At 43.5% G+C, this 17442-nt stretch overlaps 3 protein-coding genes across 3 annotated transcripts in view; 1 reads left to right on the top strand and 2 right to left on the bottom strand.

Annotated features, from left to right (window-relative positions):
- Positions 1-1225: 1225 nt before the first annotated feature.
- Positions 1226-10678, bottom strand: ZNF639 (zinc finger protein 639). Its single transcript, XM_035134151.3, has 4 exons — positions 9828-10678; positions 4070-4138; positions 3148-3255; positions 1226-2944 (listed from the first exon to the last, which is right to left on the bottom strand). The coding sequence occupies exons 2-4, from the start codon at positions 4125-4127 to the stop codon at positions 1794-1796; spliced, it is 1317 nt and encodes a 438-aa protein (XP_034990042.1). The 5' UTR covers positions 4128-4138; positions 9828-10678; the 3' UTR covers positions 1226-1793.
- A 1813-nt stretch (positions 10679-12491) lies between these two features.
- Positions 12492-13655, top strand: LOC118093946 (uncharacterized). Its single transcript, XM_035133811.2, has one exon. The coding sequence runs from the start codon at positions 12492-12494 to the stop codon at positions 13653-13655; it is 1164 nt and encodes a 387-aa protein (XP_034989702.2).
- Positions 13656-15393: 1738 nt separating this feature from the next.
- PIK3CA (phosphatidylinositol-4,5-bisphosphate 3-kinase catalytic subunit alpha) overlaps positions 15394-17442 on the bottom strand; it is a 50647-nt gene continuing 48598 nt past the window's right edge. The window contains exon 23 of the transcript XR_015949904.1: positions 15394-17214. The gene's annotated coding sequence lies outside the window, so the exon portion shown is untranslated. The remainder of the gene's footprint in view (positions 17215-17442) is intronic.

Raw genomic sequence — 17442 nt, 5'->3', positions numbered from 1 at the left:
CACTTGCATTATCTACTGGTTTCATTTGCTAATGTGATGGCTTTTGAGACGGTTGTTTTAGGTTGCATCCACATTAGTCAAACTCAGTACACTCGTTGAAGGTCTTGACTACAGAAAAGAACTTAGTTTTATAGTCCTTTTTACCATGTTATGTATTTATAGAGGCTTCCAGACAGCCTGTACAGTGGTGCCTCGCTTAACGAATGCCCTGCTTAACGAAATTTCCGCTTAACGAAAGGATTTTTCGAGTGGAGGTTACCTCGCTAGACGAAAGCGTTTTACGAAAAATTCGTCTAGCGAATCGCGGTTTCCCATAGGAATGCATTGAAATTCAATTAATGCGTTCCTATGGGAAAAAAAAATTCAAAGCATTCCTATGGGATTCGCTAGACGAATTTTTCGCTATAAGAAAAGACCCGTGGAACGAATTAATTTTGTCTAGCGAGGCACCACTGTAATTGTATATTGGTCGTATTTAAAGTAGTGCTAAGGAGATGCCCAACAGAACAACTTCCCCTCCACCACACTGTACTGGGGCTTACATAATATTTATTTGCAAGTGGCATGGAACAGGTTTTCCACAGAAAAATAAAGCACTGGAAAATCTGCTATCCCACATCACTGGTGCGAGACACAGCCATATGTGTATGACTCCCACTTGGAAGTGATGGTAGCAGAACAAGGAGATGAAACATGAAAGTGGCAAATGGAGGACTTGCGTAGAAGCTGTTTCTGTTTTTCCAATTTACTGACATCTACATAGTGTCCAGAACAAGAGCAAACTTTCAAGTCAGCTCTCAACTTCAGTACTTCTACATTTTCTCCTGATCTCAATGTGAGACCATTTTGGTTCAAACACAGATATTGCCACTTAATGCCTATACAGTACTGTTATGAGCAGATCCCCCTCTAGATACTGGTAGATATTCATGCCATCAGGCATCCCCAAATCGCCCCTCCAGATGTTTTGGACTACAATTCCCATCATCCCTGACCACTGGTCCTCTTAGCTAGGGATCATGGGAGTTGTAGGCTAAAACATCTGAAGGGCCGCAGTTTGGGGATGCCTGCCTTAAATCTTCCCCTTGCCAGATTTTAAGGGACAGTTTTTCAATCATATAAATAATATTCTCTGCTCACAAAGTGGAACTTTTTGTGGCGTCCTATATGAATCTACTCATCTCTACCTGCCGCTTGATGATAATAGTACGGAACACAAATGACATACACATATCTGAGTATTTATTTTTGTCCCCCCCCCCCAGGTACAAAACAACTTTATACTATGTTATCTTCATACACCAACTGCACATGCTATTATGCATTAACAGGTTCACTGACACACACAACTTCCCCCTCCCACTCCAACTCAACAGCTGTTTTCGCTAATGTGCTTATTTTCTACCTGCAGAAATCCTGGTCAGGAGACCCAAAAATGCAGAGATGAAGTCACTGATTGTACTGCTTGAAAATTCACTGAATGTTTCTTGAACAATCTGCATAGTGTGTGTAAAGAAAGCTGGTGGGTTGGGTCTGCAGCCAGCTCACCCTACAAGGCTGCGAATTCAAAACCCTGGGTTCCATTAAAGCCAGGGTTTATTACTGAACACAAGTAGGGCTACATCACAAGTAGGCCTCTGCCTATAGTGATTCTTTCCTAGTGACTTAGGAGTAGATTCATTTGAAGTTCATTCAAGGACAGCATATGTGGAAAACATGTTTAAATTCTAATATTCTGAGCTAGATGGGGCACAGGGACACACACACAACAACAACAACAACAACAACAACAATCAAGCGATTTCATGAATTTGAAGATGGCTTAAAAGGTCTTTTTCATTTCCAAATCTCATCAAGCAATCAGTGCACTTGTGAGGCAATTCAGCCGAATGCCTGAAGTCCAAGTGAATTTTGAGGTCTCCAATCTGCCCTGTTGAATATTCACAATATTGACACAAATAAATCCCTTCTGACATATGAGTGTTCAAATGTTTGCAATATTCCAGCATGCCTGAAAAGCCCTTCCCGCAGTCATCACAAACATGGGGGAATATTTTGGTGTGCTCAATTGCCACATGCCGGTTGACATTGGTATGAAGCCTGCTGCGGAAGCCACATACTTGGCACACAAAGAAGTTCTTGCATTTGTCAAAGCTGATTTTGTTGACCAGGCTGTACTGGCCTTGCTGCTGCCTGCTGTGGTAGCTGTCGCTCAGCTCAATCAGCCGGCCTGCATGCTCATTCACCACATGGCTGTGCAAGTCCTCGGGGTCACTCGTCTCATGTTCACAAAACTGGCACAGGTACTGTTCATCACAGCTGTGCTCCTGGAAATGGAGGTACAGCTCACTGCTGGAGGAGAACTGGACGTCGCATTGCTCACACCAGTAAAGGTGGTCGCTGAAGTGTGTGTCTGCTATGTGCTGGCTCAAGTTCTCAAACATTACCGTTTTGTAGTCACAGTATTTGCAAATGTAGGGATCTTCCTCATGGATTTTTAAGTGTTCAATAAGCACTTTTTTAGAGGAGAACGTTTCTTTACATACCCGGCAGATGTGGCCCTCAGGACATGCCTTGTGCTTCAGGACAAGATGCTGCTTCAAATCTGAAAAGTACTTGCTGTTAAATGCGCAACGCTCACATTTGTATAAGCCACTGCTGTTGGCCCGTAAGAGAGGCCATTTTGGCTGAATGGTAACATTCAAAGGAGGGTTTTTCTCAAGCACTTTGCAGGTTTCAACTGGGATTTCCTCAGCTTCCTCCGCTTCAAACTTCTCCGGGGAAATAGTTTGAGTTTCTATGTCATGAACTTCAACAGCCTGGACTTCAGTAGTAGAAATTTCTACAGTCTGAATATCCAGTGGTTTCTCTTCTTCAGTTAAGCTGTCATTGAAGATAGGAGACTCGCATGTGTCTTTAAAAATTCCATTATTGGCAGGTTTATCTGCAAAAAGGGTATAAAAGATATGCAAGATGAAAATCAGATGCACAGTTTTTTTTCTTTTGCCATTTTAATGTGCCTGACAAAAATGTATCAAAGTACAATGGATAGAAATATTAGCTTTGTACTAGACCAATCCAAGTTCTACTGAGTTATGGACAAGGAGATCACATATGTGAATTAAAAAGCAAGATGCTAAACCTTACCTCGATTATCAGAAACCTTCAAGTCTAGCTGTTTCATAGAACACACACTGTAGCAGTGGTCAGAAAATATGCCACTATTGTCTATGTATTTTGGGACGCCTGAAGAATCTAGACAGTTAGAAGGAAAAGCAAGCATTAGCTTGACACACTTTTTTTGCTGCTTTCTGATGCAATGTACAGAAACTACAACTGATATACTTTGCACTGATGACCAATGCTGAAAACAGTATTTAGAACTTATATAGCAATGTTTATTTCCAAAGTATGACAGTATCAAGGACATTGTGTTCTTATGCTCAGTTCCCTGCAGTAAATAAATTAACAAGGTTAACAAAGGAATCCAGAAATACTGTAAATGGATGGTATTTCGGTGGCAGTTATGGCTTTATAGGACAGAGGGCTCTGAATCCTCAATCCATCACCTTGCCTTTTCTCAGAATAGCCTAGACAATAAATTATTATTTAGCATATTTCTCTTAGAAGCAACAATGCTAACACAGTGGACAGAAATCCTTTTGCTCCTTATTTGATACCATGGTGACAGCAGTGGTGCTACTGCAGACACCAATGAGCATTACTGTGTGTTGTACACAGCACTGTAGTTTCTGGACAAACTTCTATTTCAGTCATACTGTAATCGAGAACCATAAAGGTTTGCAGCTTTTATACTGAACGTACAACATTATAACTACATATATTATATGCATAAACACATGCTTTGCAGATTCAATAAACTGGTACATTTTAAATAAGCGGGAATAGGGAAAGATATATGTCCTAGTTGATGCTTAGTTTTGAAAAAATACACTTTTCTTTACCCACCCATTTCAAAATGTATCTTGTAACTGTTTAGCTTTGTAGCTTTGTTCAAAAGATAACTAATAGCTTTCTGTAAATGGAATAGATAAACATATTGATCTACCTGAATAGCGTGAGGGGTGTAGAGTCTTCCTTTTCCTCTTCTTTGGATGTTCATTCATTTTGCTTCAGTCTAAACAAATTGAAATAAAAAAGAACAGAAAGAACAGAAAGAAAAATGATAAACTTGATAAGCTCCTTTACAGTTAGTTAGACGGGAAAATATATACGCACAACACAAGTCAATAATTTAACCACCCCTGCTGTGTATCAACGTGATCAGCAAGATGATATTTGCCAAGTCTTAAGGCTCTAAGTAACAAATTATTCCAAAAACTAGACATTGTTTGTCACTGGAAGACTTTGTGACACCTGTCAGTCACAACAGGATTTTTCAGGGTGAAAGGTCCATCTATTTAGATTAGTTTGTGCTGGTTTGTAGGTGTTAGATTGCTGCAATTGATTTTTTATGTAATTTATCTGCAATGTTGGGTATTCCTTGTTGCACGCCTTTATTATATGTAGGTGCCCATATTGGGCATTAGTGTAGTTTAGCTTAGCAATGAAAATAAAAAGTTTTATCCACTAGTTGCACAAGCAAGGCAACTTTCATAACCAATCTTTCTCTTCTCTTCCTCCCTTGAAAAAACACTCTCCATAGGGTTGGGCCCCCGTCCTGAACCGTGTGGGCTGTGTTGCACACAACTGCCGTGTGAGGGAGGGGGAAATTGCTTGAAGCCAGACTGAGAGATCTTGGGCCAGCAGCACTTAATGTGCTATTTGAAAACACTGGTGAGGATACTATCTATGTATCAACGTCAGAAGAACAACAGGGGAACATAGTTATGAATCCACTGTGGCTGCTTTGCTGTTGAAGGATTTCCTTTCTCAGGGACCAACACATTTTGCCTAGTTTTGTAGCTAGTCAAAATGCATGTTTGTCATTGATGCTGCCCTCCCCTGAAGGAAAAGAAATGAAACTTTCATTGCAATGTCAAACAATTTTAATCTCACCTTTGGAATTGAAAGTAATATGACTGGACAGAAAAAGATGAGGCAGTTCTCTCACCATTTCCCCCTTTGAAAAACTGCTGAATGTCATTTTACAACCAAGGGTCTATTCTTGTGTTATTTTCAAATTGGTCTTAATTAGATATTAGATATGTTCTTCCCTGGGTTTACATAATAAAATGTGAGGAAAAGAACTGGGTCTTCCAACTTATGAGACAAACTCTTCATTAGAAGCTGAAGAACTGTCAACTATACAACTTCTTACAACAGAGGAAACATCTGGAGGAAGAAATAAAGCAAGCATCAAAAGAAACCTAATCAGATTAGAGGAACTATGCAAAGCGCAAACTATTCTTATGATCTGTTTGTAAATTACCTTGAGACACATGTGGAAGGAGACCAATGAATTAATTAACAACAATTTGAGGACTAGAATCTCCTTGCTTTGAAATATTAATCAGTCATATAGGCAGAGATTTAAAGAAGAGGTGCTGCCTTGTATAATACACACCAGGAGTGGGTAACTGCTGGCTTTACAGTCATAACTCGTGTTGCGTCCGCTTCATGTTGCGTCTTTTTGTGTTATGTTTTGTGGCAACCCAGAAGTACCAGAATGGGTTACTTGCGGGTGCTTGCGGCTTCTTAGAAACTAAGTTTCTACTACAGCAGACAAAAATGCATTTCACATTCCCAGTTCACAAATTAGAAATGTTACCAGGGCACTTTGTGAATGAGTGTAAGTTCACTGGAGAATAACTTTAACAGCAGGTGAACACAACGTAGTTCACAAAAAGAGCCAAGAGTCAAATTAGGATATTCTCAAAGATGGAAATATTTTCAACAGGGAATTTCTGTTCAGTCAGAGAGATAATCTGTAAGGAGTAGGCTCTCTTATGTGACATGCAAGCTGGTGTTGTATAGAAACTATGAGATCAAGTGATTCACAAAGTGCCTGTTTTAAATATCACCCCTGCCAACAAGTCACTAGGTGGTCTTAGGGAAGTCAGTACTAGTAAGATTTTCAAATTACTAATCCTGCTCTTGACTTTACCATGCCTGAAGTCCTAAATAACCAGGTGTGCACTATTCAACATTTTTAAAAATTGAAAACAGAAAGCATATCTCGATGTGTCTGCCGTAACTCTTAAGCCAATGTAGTTGATGATACGTATTTTTTGAAATGTGGCATTGCTCCACCCAAAGTATTATTCCCTGAACTTCAGCTATAATCATATTCACATTAGTCATCAGCATAAGGCATTAACCGAGAATTAGGACCAGACAAAATTAATTTGGGGATTAACTTTGAAAACTTGTGTTGCTGTAGAGATATGCACTGGCTCCTCATCAATTGACAATGTTGACACAGTGCAGCACTGGATCAGCAAAAGGGGTGGGTGGGTTGTAGCATGCACATCTGGATTGCAATGCTCACTAGGGGCTGTCCCTGGAGAAAAAAACCTACCGTACATATTCTTGGATCTTTCCCAATATACTCAATGTACTCTGAAACTACTTATAGACACAGGCTTCCTGATCAAGTACTAGTTGACCCATATGGCCTCATGCACCATTCCAGCTCAAATGTCTGACCTTTGGCTGACTGGAAGAATTTCTGTGAGACAATACAGTTGCAAGAGTGTTGCCTCTGGCAAACCCAGAAATAACCAGTCAGCTGGAGGTTATTTAATTGAAAGCAAGGGATGCATTCTGGAGCACAGAGTCTCTGTAAGAGCTCTCTGTCCTGTTGCCTAGAGAGACATGAAGGAGAGTGTTCTTCAAAAGGGTCCTAGGTCACCAAGTTCAGGGATCAGGGCCTACTGCAAGAGTTAGGCCAAGACTCCTTTGTCTCACAGTCTGAATTTCTGAAAATTCAGTTTTATCTTTAAAAGAACAAGTTTTCATTACAGAGCAACAGTCATGGTTGAGAAGATAAATTTGAAACTATGTAAGCAGTATGTGAAAATGGGCAAATCTTTGTGCTCTGGCTGGCTTTCTATTCCTTCCAGCTTGTACCTCTTCTACGACTGCAGTAACACTCAATTAAAATACTGATTTAAGAATAATGTGTGCCAACCAAATAGGTTTATGCAAAAGAAAGTAATTTTCCATCTACCGTACTTAATGGCTGACCGAACTTGGATTTCATGCCCCACTCCATGAACAGTAGGTCATAAGGGCATGATGATCACATGAAATACATACTCATCAAAAACAGGTACTCATAAATTCCCCTACCAAATTATTTAAATTAGAGCAAGCCACCTTTTTAATATCTTGTGAACTTTTTTAAAAGAAACCTGTTGAAGATTTAATGGCAAGACGTACAAGAGGCACACATATCGGACAAGCAGTAAATCAGTCAAGTGAAAGATTATTTTGCTTTTCCTGATCTTTCTTTTGCATTTGTTGTTAAGAATATTATGGTTAAATCCGAAAAGGAGTTTAATTCATATAATTGTAGTGTTGGCAGGGACCCCAAGGATCATCTAGTCCAAACTATGGTTTAGCTCAGTGCAGCAGTAAAACAACTGGGGAGGAGTGGCTCTTCTCTCTGGGAGCTCATGCATTCATACTAAGCCATGGTTTACTTAGTCTGATGTGTGAACCAGACCTATAAATGACAAAGCACCAGCATTTAAAAAGAATGGGAATGAGATTGATTTTATGCGAGATATACGGTAAAGAATTGAGAAAACAGAAAATAAGAACAGCACTTGCTCCTGAGGATTGTGATTTTAGTTTCTTTCCCAAAACAGATATATTTCCATATGCTATATTTAACTTGTAAATGTGACTTGGCAGTTTTCCCTCCCATTCGCCAAAAGCTCCCTCTCAGTGGAGGGGAGCAGTTTTGGAGTATGTGTGACTATTGCCCTCCCCATCAATCAGCGCTAGAAACTGAGATATGAAAACTATGAGCTAAATGGCACCTTAAACCTAGGTTATGAGAGCAACAACGGAATGTCTAGGCACACTTTTTAATAACAATAATACAAAGCTGAAAATGAATGAACTGCAGCAAAAGTATTTTGTTTGATTTCACATGGTCTAGACCAGACATCCCCAGACTTCGGCCCTCCAGATGTTTTGGACTACAATTCCCATCATCCCTGACCACTGGTCCTCTTAGCTAGGAATCATGGGAGTTGTAGGCCAAAACATCTGGAGGGCCGCAGTTTGGGGATGCCTGGTCTAGACCTTTCCCTGCCCACCCCCCTAATATTCTTCAGAGGGTCTCTTCTCCAGTCCTAGGTGCAGTACAGCGCCCAGAGCTCAGAAACTGCTTGCACGAATGAAATTCCGTCACAAAATGCGCCAAAAGGATGGGAGTTTCGAACACTGCTATCAATACCTTCACATCTGGACAACACATTAAGCAGAATGACGTTGTTTGAATCCCAGGAAATGGAATGGAGCATTCCATCTCAAATACCAGAGGGGAACTATTTTTTAAACGTTTCTCAAAATAAAAGTCTCCTGTCAAGTAAAACATAAATCAAGGATAAGTGTTTTAGCACAGTGAACTAAATATCTACTTGCAGGGAGCATTTTTTAAAAGTAAGATATAACTTTTTCTTTTTTTTAAAAAAGTGCCCATCAATCATGACTTGATATCTGAAAAGATACAGTTGTTTTCTCCATGTCAGTTCCACCTCATATGCTTTGAGGACATATATGCTGCACAAGAATCCTCCTGCAAGTGTTACAAGGAACCAAAAGATTCTAGAATGGGTGCCCTTCCATTATTCCAAATAAACCTATCCCAAATCCCAGAAAACAAATCCCAGGTCTTCTCACAAGGTACATTTCTACCAGGAATAAGTATAAGAAATAAAAACTGCCAGCCCTCCACCCTATGAAAGCCTCCTCTTACACTTACACACACACACACCACAAACACACACATATGTCCCTGCCTTAAGAAGTGTGTAGACTGCAGAAATGATGGGCAATGGAAGAGGTAAAAAGTAGATCCTCTAACCTGCCTCTTTCCTTTTCCTTAGCACAAGTGGGTTCAACACATAAGAGCAGCCTGCTGGATCAGATCAACAGCGTATCTAGTCTGCATCCTGTTCTCACAGCGGCCAACCAGATAGCACTACAGTGAGCACAAAAGCACTCTCCCCTCCCCTGGTTTCCAGCAACTGATATTCAGAAGCATTGCTACCGGTACCTCCAACTGTGCCAGTAGAGCACAGCCACAATGGCCATTGATAACCCTCTCATCTTCTTAAAGTCATTCTTGGGAAAGTAAGTTTCATAGTATGAGGAATTTTTTTTAATCTGTCCTAAATCTGTTTCTAAATCGCTCCCCGGCTTAGAATTAGGATGTCTTGCGCGCTGCTGCCATTTACCATTCATCGATTAACTGGGTCGAGGATCCCAGGGCGGTTTTACATAGCCACACGTTGCTTTCCCCCCGCCCTACAATAACTGGCTACCCCCCTCAGAAGGCGAGAGGCACGTTCATAATGGGATGGATCCCCTTGACAAGAGAGAATAAACAGATGGACGTAATCACGCCTGGGTCCATCCTGCAGATGAAGATGATGATGATGATTAGAGTGTGTGTGGAGCTAACGAGCCTCCTACAATCCCACAAAGCTGAAGAGAATTAAGGAGCTCGAGTTGCCTCAGAGTTTGGGGGTGGCGTGCCATGGAGAAGAAGAAGAGGAAGAAATAATAGCGGGATTTCCTTCTTCCCTTCTCCCCCTTCCAGTGGCAGGAGGATATCTGGAGGAAAAAGGGGGCGAAACCTTCCTTCCCTCCCCACACCTACCCCACGCCTTCCGCGCCACAGGACTCACCTTGAGCAGCAGGCCGCAAGCGGCGCCTCACACACGCGACGCCGCCGCCGCAACGGAAGACGGGGTGGGGAGGGGAGGGACGGAGCGCGCGCGCGCCATGTTGCCCCGCCCCCGACGCAGCTGGGCGCATGCGGGCGTCGACGCCGCGACCCCTGAGGGCCTCGCGGTGAGACCGGCCGATCTAACACACCCAGGCAGGGAGGTGTGTCCTAGGATGCCGGTGGTTAGCGGGGCTGTACCATTTTTAGATGGCAGTTTTTGAATCCGCCTCTGTGTCAACACAGCAACTCTTTGCAGGTGAAAATAGGCGCGCTTGCATCAAGAGGCGGGAGGGTTTTTGTGTTTCTCTGTTGTGGATTCTTTTACGTTCAGATTTTTTAAAATAAAAAAAATTCCTCACCCCAGCTGCGGTCCGAAGTGGTACAGTCCATTCTAGGCACCCGCCGGGACTCTCGCCACCTCGTTCTGATAAATGTGGGAAAGGGCGGGTGACGTCCCCTTCACACCTTTATGCGAACTCGCCTACACGCTTTCATTTTCAGCACGCGGGGTTAACTGTGATCTTTAATTGCATTCATTTTAAGCATTTAACGGATTTGCTCCTGTTTTGCCCACATGCTGAAAATGAAAATGTATGAGCGAGTTCTGTACAGGTATATAAACTGTTGTTGTTTAGTCGTTTAGTCGTGTCCGACTCTTCGTGACCCCATGGACCATAGCACGCCAGGCACTCCTGTCTTGCACTGCCTCCCGCAGCCTGGTCAAACTCATTCTCGTAGGTTCGAGAACACAGTCCAACCATCTCATCCTCTGTCGTCCCCTTCTCCTTGTGCCCTCAAATCTTTCCCAACATCAAGGTCTTTTCCAGGGAGTCTTCTCTTCTCATGAGGTGGCCAAAGTATTGGAGCCTCAGCTTCAGGATCTGTCCTTCCAGTGAGCACTCAGGGCTGATTTCCTTAAGAATGGATAGGTTTGATCTTCTTGCAGTCCATGGGACTCTCAAGAGTCTCCTCCAGCACCATAATTCATAGTTATATAAACTATATAGCTTTAATTCTATCAATGTTTACTTTTTTATCAATTTTTTTTAATGATTGCTTATTCTAAGGTTTTTTTAGCATTCCTATTTTTAATCTGATGAGAAGTGCAAATATGTTCCAATATTGCCATTTTATCCAATCAGTGTATTTATATATTAAAAAATTAAGTGACTTACATGTTGAGAGCGTATGTTTGCATTTTCCTGTACTGTGTTGCACCAATGCGTTTTGAACATATTCCACTTTTCCATAAATCAACTACTGTACTACATTACTGCCCTTCTCATACTCTGATGAGGTTCGTGTAATTTTATCATACAGGCAACGATGTCTTACGCTTGTCCAATATGTCTTCGATTGCACATGCGCACATCACAGCAACTTGGAAAAAGGGGAGGGTGGAGCAGACTTATGTGTGCTCTACAAACCCGGGGGTGGGGGGTGGGGGTCAGGAACGTAAACCCTGCGCAAAACGGTTGTTGCCTGTATTTAAAATCCCAGCAGTAGGAGAGCTGAAAAGCAGAGCTCACTTAATCAGCTGTGCAGTGACAGACTTCCCTCAAGCCTTCTCTCCCCTCAACTGTTACCTGGGGGCAGCCGTTCCATCGGACTCAATGGGAGAGATAAGAAGTTGGACTCATTTCACCAGCTTTGTTGGAGATCCAGCTCTATCATGTACCTCCTGTCTTAGAACAGTGCCAGCTGGTCACTATAGAAACAACAGTCTAGAAATTGGTGCCCAAGTTTAGATTTTCCTCTTTCCACTTTGGCCATGTTGGACTGTAAGTCACTCTGGGAGCCTTTTTTGGCAAATGCACCAAACAAACAAACAAACCAGAGCAGAACATGGAAACGCCGTTTACCTTCCCGCTGTAGCGGTACCTATTTATCTACTTGCACTTTGAAGTGCTTTCGAACTGCTAGGTTGGCAGGAGCTGGGACCGAGCAACGGGAGCTCACCCCGTCGCAGGGATTCGAACCGCCGACCTTCTGATCAGCAAGCCCTAGGCTCAGTGGTTTAACCCACAGCGCCACCTGGGTCCCGTTGGGGACCTTATCTTTCCCAATTATGACAGGTTGTAATATGGGCAGCTGTCAATACATTAATGCCCGTTTCTCTATCCTCTACTAGGGCTTCATATTTTACAGAGGCGATTTTAGGGTAGCGCGACCAGTTCGGCCGCACTGGGTGCCGCACTGCAGGGGGCACCACAACAGTGCTGTAGAATGGAGCACAAGAGGCTGGTGATGCAAAATTTTAGTGTCCCACAGAGCACTGCTGAAATTTGAGAGCCCCAAGTCCCCCACTGTCTTTTACACAACCAACTAGAACAACCAATGGGAGTAAACACCCTGTGATTATTTTGATTTCTCCAATTATACTGGGACATAATTTCTTTCTTTTCAGACAGGTCCAGAAAATGCTCTGTCTGAAAACATATTTTTTGGACTATCATGCAGTTGTCTTCAAGAGATAGTAATGCGGGTGACACATGTTAATGTGCGCTGAATGAGTCAGGTCAATGTGTATTATGACACAAGGTTGCCTAAGGACTAGGCAACAAGAAAGCAGAGTTGGGAGGATCTGGGGAAATGAACAGGGGGAGGAAGGAAGCTAAGGGGAATGGAGCAGGAGGAAGGAATCCAAGAGGAGGTAACAGAGCAGGAGTTGGATGCTGAGGAGAACATCAGGCAGCTGGATGGAACACTTCAGGAGCAATTCACAGAGCTGGAGGAAAGTGAACAGGAGAATATTCTAGAACAGGAAGGAGAACCACAGGAAGAGAGCACTGAGCTGGATGGAGCTATGCCGCAAGAAATCCCAGAAGAGATTGGCAGGGATCATGAGTGTGTTACAGGTGTGGCTGGAGGAGCCAGGCCAAAGATCAAGGAGCAGGTTCAGGGTGGGCAGGAAGATTATTATATAGAGCAGCCTACAGAAGCCCCAAAAAGGAATACTGAGCAAATTAGAGCAAGCCAAGATGTATTCAGAGGGTGGACCACAGGAACCCATAGGAAGATCTTGAGACACGCTGGGAGATCCTGGGAAGAGATCACAGACCAAGCGGGAAGAGGGCAAGGGAAGATGGCAGAACAGGACAACCAAGGTCAAGAAGCAGGTCTAAAACTAGTCAGGGACCTCTTGGCTGTTGTTGCCAGATCTGACCTTCCCCACGAGGAAAAGCTGGAGCTGGAATTTGTGACTCTCCAGTTTATGATGGGAGGCAATGTGCACTTGCTTGGGGAGCTACAAAGCCAGGCAGTGGTGGAGACCTTCCGCCAGGAGGTGTTTGCAAAGTTCCCAATCCCAGCTTTCCATGTGACGAGCTCGGTGATCTGCTGCGACCAAGCAGCCAGCCAAAGGCCCGAGAGACCCCAGGTCCTGAATGAAAATGGCTGCTCCAGGCAACAAGAAAGAATCTACTCCCAGCTCATCTTCTTCCTGTGCAGAGCCCCTTTCTTAAAGTCGTGGGACCAACTGGATCGACTGGCCGAAATGCTGCACAAGCTGAAGAACTGCATCTACTATAACCCAGTGGCTCTGGTTGGGGTCATTGTGCAGGTGGATCCAGACCCAGGTTTGGATGCAGAACAAGAGGCCCGGGCACGGCGCTGGCTGAGGTGCTTGCTAGATGGGTTCTTCTGCTGTGACTTATTGTTAGATCATGACGGGACAGAGCCAGAAGTTCAAGTTCAGGTAGCTGTCTATCAGTCAGGCCAGCCCGAGAGGGCTTTAGAGGTGAAGAGAGCAGCATGTCAGGCAATACGAGCAGCTCTAAAGTTCTGAATTGGCACCACAGATGAACACTCTGCTCACATCAGGTAAGCTTAAAGGAACAGAGCAACATTGACTACTAGAATGAGATGGAATCTAGATGCAAGGGGACAGCAGAAGCAGATTCCTCATCCCCCCTCACTGATCCAGGGCCTAGGACAGGCTTCCTCAAACTCGGCCCTCCAGATGTTTTGAGACTACAATTCCCCTCATCTCTGACCACTGGTCCTGCCAGCTAGGGATCATGGGAGTTGTAGGCCAAAAACATCTGGAGGGCCGAGTTTGAGGAAGCCTGGCCTAGGAGATGAAGCAATTATGTGAGTAGTTGCAGAGAATGTTGGAATTAATTCACCAATGAGTGCAAGGCAATTGTATGGTTGCCTGACCATTACCTAGATTTCACATCCCTGAATGTTGGTTGAAGTGTATGGCAGGTGGTGTATGGAGCATTAGGGGAGGGGCAGTACCGCTGGTGGTGGACACATCACGCTCCTGAGGTAGTTTGTCCACCTTTGGTCCCCACCCTCCACTCAGCTCTCACCTGTGGTTTCTTAGAAGCTGCCAGCATGCGACAGCAGCCACAGCCCAGGAACGGCTTCAACTGGCCAGCTAAACCAAGTGAGGGTAGCTAATGGGTCTCAACCCCTAAGTGAGTTAGGGACTTTCCCTGCATGTGAAGACAGGCTCCGGCGGATGAAATCAATAGTTGGTCCAGCGGTCAAGAAGGCGGTTTCTGCTCATGCTGTAGAGGGAAATGAGGGGCAGATGGGACTAGTCAACCTGGGAAGGGTGCCCATCTAGGAGAAGAAAAACTCTTGATCCTAAACCTCCGCTGCCTTGCGGATTATCTTCAGCAGAAAAGGCTAAGGCAGGCATCCCCAAACTTTGGCCCTCCAGATGTTTTGGACTACAATCCCCATCATCCCTGATCACTGGTCCTGTTAGCTAGGGATCATGGGAGTTGTAGGCCAAAACATCTGGAGGGCCGCAGGTTGGGGATGCCTGGGCTAAGGAGTAAACCCTACATAAACCTAGAATGGAGCTCCTAAGTCAGATGGCGTCTTGTACACCTCCAGGAAACATATTGCTCTGCTTTCCTTTGGACCTCATCAGCAAGGCCAAGATGGGAGTGTTGTCATCTGGGCAGCCCAGGACCTTTATACATGCTGCCCAGGCTTGTACCCCAGGGAAGTCACTTCAGTGCTGCTAACACAGTGGTTTGACTTCACCCCCAGAGGCACACTCCATTGTCTCTCAAGACAAACAGGTGCCAACAATGGCAGGAGGTGTGTGTTGAAGTCAGATCAGTGTCCAGCTTTGGCAGTTGGACTTGAAGCTGCAAGGCCACTAAAAGCATCTCATAGTTGTTAAAGCTGTTCCTTGTAATAGGCAAATATTCTGCATGCATTCTTATACTGCACTTGTATCTACATACCTAGACTTGTAATAGCTAGATCATAGGTGCTACAGCAGTGCAAGGCCAAAGGGCTTTTTAAAACAACATGCCTCATATCGCATCACAGCCATGGCAGGAGAAGGCTCTGCATAGGAATCTTGCTTCTGCAGTGCCCCTTTCTATGCTGCAGTCTCATTTCACTTTAATCCAAGGCAGTGTGTTGTGATCACCGTTTCCTGGTTTTACAAACGGGCTAATATAATCTACAAAGGTTGGCCACTTACATATTTTCCAAGAGAGAAAACCTCACCCTACAAAAAAGAATGAGAGAGGACATAAATCTCCATAGGCTAATTTATATTCATAGACACAAATTTAGAAACATTTATTAAAATTCAAATAGAAATACAATGCATCTCACTAGTGACAGAGATGGTGATCAGGTGAGCTGTGGGTCTGCTCAATCTGCTGTTCAGGTGGCTGCTGTTACATGCTGACAGCTTCTAGAAGCCACAGGTGATAGGAGAGTGCATGCTGTGGCCAAAGGTGGGTAAACTACCCCAGAAGGAGCATGATGTTTCCTCCACCAGACATACTACCCCTCCCTTAACCCCCTATATGTAACCATGCACATACATTGTTATTATTATTAAAATCTTAACCACTCTTCACCAAAATTCCAGGGCAGTGGTTTGAGAGTTACAGTATTGGCCAAAAAGCAGCATAGCCATTTATTTCTCTCTTCGCTTATGCTATTCCCCCCCCTTTCAGATTATTCATATTCTTCTGCAATTCCCTTTTAACTCTTCCATGGCCACACCTCTAAATCTATTCTGTTGCTCTGGCTAGCTTCCTCTGCTTCTTTCAAGTCCCACCACCTCTAAAAAAAAGAGAAAAAGACCTGTAATTAAATCACTCTGGTCCATCTTTTATCTTCTATTGCCTTTTTCGTGTCCCTCAAAGTCAGGGATTGACAACGCAGCACCCGCAGACCTCAGGGTGCCCACCAGAACCTCCTACTGTGCCTGCAAAAGGTCTCAGTAAATATTCCCTAAAAACCCACAATGCAGGAGATAGCTTGCTCTTCTGACTCAGTTCCTGTGTGCACTGGCTCAGCCTCTTCTACACACCCAACAGCCATTTTCTGACGGGCACCCACAGACCTTTCTCAAAATTCCAGATATACCCACTGGCCCCCAATGGTTGGAACCCCCTAGTTACTATAGTTGTTAAATGGCACTGCCCTCTTTTTCAATCCAGTCTCATCCACATCATGCTTGCAGGGCTCTTGATACAGCACCTAACAAATAGAAGACACTAAATAGATGTTGAGTATGATTATCTTGGTGGCTAGTCCTCTTGGGACTTGGGTGGAGCTAGAGGCAACTAATTCTAGTTTCGCCCATCTTCCTCCCTGCTAAGGTCCACAATGGTAGGACTGTGGTACCTCCTGGACTGGATGTAAGGAAGGCAGGCTTAGGTCGGACTGTAGTTGGTGGGGCAGTTGCCCACATGCCCTAATGGACCAGCCTCCACAGCTGCTAAATGTCAATTAGCACTGACGTAGGTGGAAATTGGAGCTAAAAATGCAGCAACTCTATGCATTACTATGTTACATGTAGAAATGTTTCACAATAAGCTTGTTACTTTCAGATTAATTAGCAGTCACCTACTTTAAATATTCATATTATGTTGTTTTTATTTACAGCTCTTCAGTAATACTCAAGATCTCATTCATCACTGGAACATCCTTTAAAATTCAGATTATTCCCTCCAATCTTTCTCTCTGTGTATCTTAATTTTGGAATCATTTACATCTAGCATTTAAATGCCTAGCAAGTTGGTTATTCTCAAGCGGTGGGGAAGCGTAATCTATGCAACCAGCCTACTTGATATGTTACAGCCAGTTACACAAGCAAAGAGAGAAAAGTGCATCACATTTATTGCAAAGAAAGTTTGGAAAAATGTAACATATGACTCCAAATCAGAAAATAGGTAAGTTTAGGGCCAGACTGGATGAGGCAATGAAGCGTCGTGATTAGATCTTCCATCTCTTAATTTTTAAAAAGCAAAAAGTAGCTGGGTGGGGAAGAATTCAGAGTGGGACCATGGTTCTTGCTTTCCTTCTGTATAGACGGGTCCAGCCATGGTCTGTAATCTGTGCAGACACTAAAACTGGAGAAAAATACAGAGATCAAACACTGAGCATGCAGATTATAAGGAACAAAAAATGTCAGCAGACACTCCTGTTTTACATGGCTCTCCATTAAAAAACAGCAAATACTAAGAGAAGGACAATCCCATCTCAAGTGAACTACTTTCATCTAATTTTCATTCATGTCCATAAAATACATGGGCTTGTTGTCTTTCCCATGTAATGACAAATCACTTGATTTTGACGTA

This window comes from Zootoca vivipara, chromosome 5, assembly GCF_965207765.1.
Source record: "Zootoca vivipara chromosome 5, rZooViv2.hap1.1, whole genome shotgun sequence".
Lineage (NCBI taxonomy): Eukaryota > Metazoa > Chordata > Lepidosauria > Squamata > Lacertidae > Zootoca > Zootoca vivipara.
Note: the sequence above shows the minus strand (reverse complement) of the source record. Positions and strands in the feature narration are given on the sequence as shown.

Coding starts and splice junctions, on each gene's coding strand:
- LOC118093946 (XM_035133811.2), top strand. CDS start 12,492: ATGGAGCAGGAGGAAGGAATCCAAGAGGAGGTAACAGAGCAGGAGTTG.
- ZNF639 (XM_035134151.3), bottom strand. CDS start 4,127: ATGAATGAACATCCAAAGAAGAGGAAAAGGAAGACTCTACACCCCTCA. Junction 3,256..4,069: donor ACACCCCTCACGCTATTCAG/GTAGATCAATAT, acceptor CTAACTGTCTAG/ATTCTTCAGGCGTCCCAAAA. Junction 2,945..3,147: donor GAAGGTTTCTGATAATCGAG/GTAAGGTTTAGC, acceptor CCCTTTTTGCAG/ATAAACCTGCCAATAATGGA.